The sequence below is a fragment of the Equus asinus genome, chromosome 4 (genome assembly GCF_041296235.1).
Source record: "Equus asinus isolate D_3611 breed Donkey chromosome 4, EquAss-T2T_v2, whole genome shotgun sequence".
Classification (NCBI taxonomy): domain Eukaryota; kingdom Metazoa; phylum Chordata; class Mammalia; order Perissodactyla; family Equidae; genus Equus; species Equus asinus.
The window spans coordinates 136,293,166-136,299,165 of NC_091793.1; the positions used below are offsets into that span (position 1 = coordinate 136,293,166).

At 42.9% G+C, this 6,000-nt stretch overlaps 1 protein-coding gene across 1 annotated transcript in view; it reads left to right on the plus strand.

Annotated features, from left to right (window-relative positions):
• Positions 1-6,000, plus strand: part of CASP10 (caspase 10) — a 31,855-nt gene extending 25,855 nt beyond the window's left edge. The window contains 2 exon segments of the mRNA XM_014829204.3: positions 1,314-1,434; positions 1,436-6,000. Coding sequence (XP_014684690.3) covers positions 1,314-1,434; positions 1,436-1,465 — 151 coding nt within the window. The 3' untranslated portion in view covers positions 1,466-6,000.

A 6,000-nucleotide genomic window follows, 5' to 3' on the forward strand; every position in this document is an offset into this window, starting at 1 on the left:
GTAAGTGAATATTTAAATTAATAAGATAATTTCAGGAAGTGATACCTGCTATGAAGAAAGCAAAACAGGACAATGATATAGAGAATGGGGCAGGGAGCCACTTGAGAAGGCTTCTTGGTAGAGGTGATATTTCAAGTGAGACTGAATCATGAGGAGGAGACAGCCACAGGCAGATCTGGGAAAGCAGAGACCTGCTAGTGTGAACAGGATGCAAGGAGCAGGAACCAGGAAGGCCTGCATTCCCACCTGAAAAATACCAGTGATGAGGAGGAGGAGTAACACTAATAATTCTAAAAATGATGGTCGATGGAATATGTAGCCAGCGTTCTAAGAGCTTTACGTAAAGTGGCTCATTTAATTCTCACGTCAATCCCTGAAATGAGTACCATTACGGTCCCCATTTTAGGGCTGAGAAAACTGAGGCATAGTGAGGTAAGCCACCTGCCCAAGGCCACGTAGTCAGAGAGCGAGGGAGCCGTGATTCTAACTTGAGCTCTGTCTCCAGAGTCTGTGCTTTGCTTCCAATGATATGTACTGCCCACCCCTGGAACATTCTGCAGATGCCCCACATCCTGCAAGCCCAGGCTCAGATCTCCTCCTCTCTGCAGCCTTCTCTTCTCCTCCCAGCCAGAAGTGCTATCTTTCTCCTTTGAACTTTGAGCTACTTTTTGTATGGTGTAGATCACATTCTGCCTTGTTTTATGAGTCTTGTGTGCATGCCACCCTTGGTACACATTTCACACGTGCATTCTACCTATCTATTCTTTCTGTTTATCTGTCCATCCACCAGCTTGAAGGAAGAACATGGAAAAATAATTATACTCAAAATTCCTTTGTGGACTAAGTGTATTAAAATGTTATAAAGTTCTTAAACACTGAATATAAAATTGAAATTTTTTTTTTAAAGATTTTATTTTTTCCTTTTTCTCCCCAAAGCCCCCAGTACATAGTTGTATATTCTTCGTTGTGGGTCCTCCTAGTTGTGGTATGTGGGACGCTGCCTCAGCGTGGTCTGATGAGCAGTGCCATGTCCGCGCCCAGGATTCGAACCAATGAAACACTGGGTCGCCTGCAGCGGAGCGCACGAACTTAACCACTCGGCCACAGGGCCAGCCCCTAAAATCAAAAATTTTTATATAATTTAGCATTTCTTTTTTGATTTCAGAAGTATTTCTTTATATTTGGCAGGATTCCAGTTAGACTCTTGGCATGTTAGAATAGCAAGAAGCCACATGTTTTAGGCTCTTCATTCTAAGACCTGGGATGTGATTTCTGTCTCCTGATTGAAAATATTTTTTCTTCTCTGAGTGCAGACGTGAAGATATCTTATCCATCCTCACTGCTGTCAATGATGATGTGAGTCGACAGGTGGACATTTACGGGAAAAAGAAACAGATGCCCCAGCCTGCTTTCACACTACGTAAAAAGCTAGTGTTCCCTGTGCCACAGAAAGAGCTTTGATTAGATGAGAGAATTTTCATCAACTCTTAGACTTGAAAGGAACATTTGGTCATCTCCTCAGCCTCCCGCCCAACATAGGAATTGGTGACAGATGGTGAGCTGGCCTGGCCTGTCATTCTAGTAATAGGAAATGCTCTATTTTCTTACACTGCTAATTCTGGGCTTTCTTTTTCTTTTTGACGAGTCTAAATGTTGGAAAATTTTCCTTATTGAAGGCTTGGATCACGGTCTTGGCTTTAGTTGTCCACCCTGAGAAAAAGTAATTGGCCTCGGTTTGTGCATCTGTGAAGTACAAGGTGGGACAGGAACATTTTAAGGTTCCTTTTAGCTCTGAGAACCACGGTTCTTAGCCTAGACTAAGCTCAGACGTCCTCACCATGTGACCACCCCTGGTTAGAATTCTGTATCCCCTCAATGTGGCCCTGTTTTGGACATTGGATGACGACAAGATCATGGTTCGCTGACCTCTCACTGCTCTCCGCTTCCCAAGGCTTCGCTTCTGCATCTCTATGAGGAGAAAGTTTGGTCCATGCCATGCCCATTTCCTGCTTCCGTGTAAGGAAGGTGCTCCTGCAGGAACTGTGCTCTTGGGGTAAGAACAGGGTTGGCTCTAGGAAGATGATAGCTCAGTGTGAAGAGAGACACTTTCAGCTACGCTGGGAGCAGAAACTTTACAAACTGATGTCAAATTCTTTGTTGGTCAGAACCTTTCAGCTGCCAGTGACAGGACACCCAACTCAAACCGGATTAGAGCGAAGAAGGGAAGTTATTGCCTCTTTCACCTAAAGAGACACGAATGAGTAGCACTGGCTTCAGGTGAGGGTTGAATCAGGACCCAATCTGCAGTACAGCGTCTTTCTCTTGGCCAGGGGTCCTCAGGGTTGGCAGGTGCAGTGTGCTGACTGCGGTCAAGAGCCCCGCCTTGTCACTAACCTGCGCTCTGCTCCTCTGGCTCAAAGGATGGGGAGGGAGACAGCCCGAGCGACTGAAGCTGTTCAGGGATTGCTGCCCCCTCCTTAGCCAGAGGGTGTCTGGCTATGCCTTGTGGAGGGGGTGGCTCTGCATGGAAGGTTTTGAATATTTTTATGTATGTGAAATTTTTTTTTCAATTTCAAGAGAAATTTTCCTTTTTGAATTCCTGGAAGAAGGAAGATTGAAAGCTTGGTGGTTTCCTCATTTATAGATGAGGAAGTGGAGGCCAAGGAGGCAAAGCGGTCTGCTGCGGTGCTCCAGCCAGCTATCGTTTACAGGGTGTTATTTCCCACCTAGGTGGACTGCAACGTCACGGCCTTTACCAGACTTGATGAATGTCTCCGTCGATATGCGGACCTCGCGAAAGATGTCAGGGAAGGAAGGAAAATAACTCTCAGTCATGTCTGATTTTGTAATTATTTCTGTGAAAGTCAAATTAACTTATGGTGAATTTGGTATGAGAACTGTGTTATAATGTAGCTGGTAATTACGTGGATTTGAATGTAGCTTGACCGAGGAACAAATCTAATACACACGTCAGGATGATCTTCAAACCACTGTTCATACAAGTCAAAGCTGACAGCTCGTGGTTACCGCCTTTGTCCAGCTGGACATTCAGGCGTCCTTCTCTGCAGTGCAGGACGGTGGGGGACCCGGGAAAGAGCAAAGGGTCTCTAGATGGAAGCCCTGGGCTTCTATTTGGCCCTGTGACTCCCTTGCTCTGAGACACTAAACCAAGCTAGTTTTTTGAGCCATATCTATAGAGAAAATATTGTCTGTTGGTAGTTTTAAGGATAATATATATCCCTTCAAATCTAATTGTGAGGTGCACAGAAGGCCTTTAGGGGACCCAGTCTTCTGTTAGTACCCTAAATGGAAATAGCAGAATTTAAGTTCCTTTGTATCTAATTCCAGCTGACTTTTAGCTGCAAATCAACACTAGCAATAGGCACTGACATCCTCTGAGTGAAGAACTGGTTCGTCCCTCACGGGTCACAGTGTCCCGGCAGCAACAAAGCCAGCTCTTGCTTCTGAGTCCAGCTGGAAAAAACCCTGCTGATGAGCTTTCCTTCATCAGACACATTTGGGGGTTGCTGTTTAAGTCCTAGGCCTGTGTTCTGTTTCATATTTCCGTTTTGCTGGAACGTAGTGCTTGTTCAAGGTTACATTCTAGAATCAGGAAACTTCCCCTGAACTCCTTCACAGAGGCCTCCAGCAAGCACTTTGAGCATTTATGCCTGCAAGTCATGGATCTGTGCAGAGGCCAGGAGTGCAGTTGTCTGTGGCTCATTTCCCCTAAGTGGAGGGTGTACACACTTGTCCTTTGTATTTATGTGTGTGTTTGTGTGTGTGAGTGAGTGAACTTAGTGTCCAGAACAACAGGAGGTGATCTGGTCACAGACATTTTGCAGTGGCTACAGCAATTGTCTGTCCGGACATTTATGAAATGGGCAGGTTGAGTAAGATTTCTGTGTGTTTTGCCTGGTTTTGCTCAACCTACAAGAGGCATAGTTATTTTTTTCCTTGTTTTCTTTCTTTCTCAAAAGTTTGTCTTCTCTCAAACAAAATCAAGGACACAAAAACCTATGGTAGAGTATTATGCAAACAATAGTTATTTAATAATGATACTACTGGCGTTTGTTATTATTAGAGCTACTAGTCACCAGAGCATCCTGTGCAGGTTTGACACCACAGGAATTTCTCTTAGCAATATGGTATATTCTGCCAAGGCTCAGGTAATTTAAACCTATAAGCAACTGGTACATTGTTGTTACTGACCACTCAGAATAGCCACTGACCAGTATACACGATGGTGAATGCTGCTGGATGGCAGCCCTTTATCAATGATCAAGTCTCCAGTGAGGTAAACCAAATTAGAAATTCACCTGATTTTACAGATAACTTGTGTGCCATATCCGATTCACTAACTCTCCCAGGTCAGGTACTTTCTGAGTGATCTGGTCAAGTTGTTCTTGACCTGGAATTCTTGGGCCCTCAGGTATTTGTGGATTTATTCTCAGGGTCTACGAGTCCTCCACCTTCATTTTTAAATGTTGTAATTCCTTCTTGGCAATGATCTTTAAAAATTAATAGGAGTGCATCCTGGCTCTTCTGGATGACCACTTCATATCTGAGCACTGCCACACTTCTGTGCCCACAGAAAGTGGTGAGCATTACACTGACCTTTTTAATGTAGCATGGGTTACAGTCCATGGCTAGAGGGCCTCAGATTTATCATCAGGTGCCAGTGGTTAATCTATTTGAAACCTGCTCCAGTCCATCCTCTCACCCCACGACAGACTCCTGCTCCACCATCCCTCACCTCTGCTTAGCCATTCCAGCAGAGGGAACTCACACCACATGCAGAGTCATGGATTTGGGAGTGTAGAAGAACCCCGGAGACCCTGTGATCCAGCCTTCAGAATGCTAAACAACTTAGCAAAGTCTCACAGCTGTTAGTGGAGGATTTGCAATCCTGTGTATCTCCTGCTTTGCAATCCTACAACCTGGTTTCGCTCTTGAACAGTTTCAATTGTTCTTTTCTCTGTTGAACTTAAATCTGCCTTTATCTCAGGGATGCAAGGATGGTTCAACACCCACAAATCAATCAATGTGATACACCACATTAACAAAATGAAGAATAAAAATCACATGTTTATCTCAATGGATGCAGAGAAAGCATTTGACAAGATGCAACATCCATTTATGATAAAAACTCTAAACAAAATGGGGATAGAAGGAAAGTACCTTGACATAAGAAAGCCCATATATGACAAACCCACAGCCAACAGCATACTCCCTGGAAACTACTGAAAACCACTGGTTCTCATTCTACGCTCTGGAGCCATTCCAAACCAGTGTAATTATCCTCTGCTCTGGTGAGATATATATTTTATGTGACAAGTTATTTAGCTTTTTTTCTGGGGGTCTCTGGGTCTTGTCAAATGTCTGCAGTTTGTTCTTAAGGATGTGGTAACAATATAGTCATACGTTTGTGTCTTTGAACAGGAACTAAATTTCTGAGGAAACCATTTAAAAAAGTACTAGAAGAAATTCCCTGTTTAAAGAAAGACTCATCTGACAATACCAACAGCCATTTCCTAACACAACTTTTGCATAGACGAATTTTTAAAAGAAGGGTTTTCTATTAAAAATTTTAAATTGTATTAATTTTTTACTTTTTACATTTATTTTTGAATAGGTAATATCTTTACATTGTTCAAAGATAAGCAAATATGGAAAAGTCTTGCTCCTGTTTCTGTCCACTGTATGCCCAGTCCCCCCACTCCCTCATCCCATAGATAATTTCAGGGTGTCTTAATGCAAATGCAAATACAACAAATAGAAATATATATGTATTTTAAACTAGGTTTTCTTGAAACAAAGTACATGCACTGTGAAACTCACATCTCTCATTTGGTCTCATTTTAAATGATTCTGTAAGATGCTTGGAAATACTGGTACAATTCTGCACTGGGAATAACTTGGTGAGCCTGGTGGACTGGATACTTGTAAATGGTAATAATTGACTTACCAGTAAATAAAGAGATTTTTTTTTCCATTTTA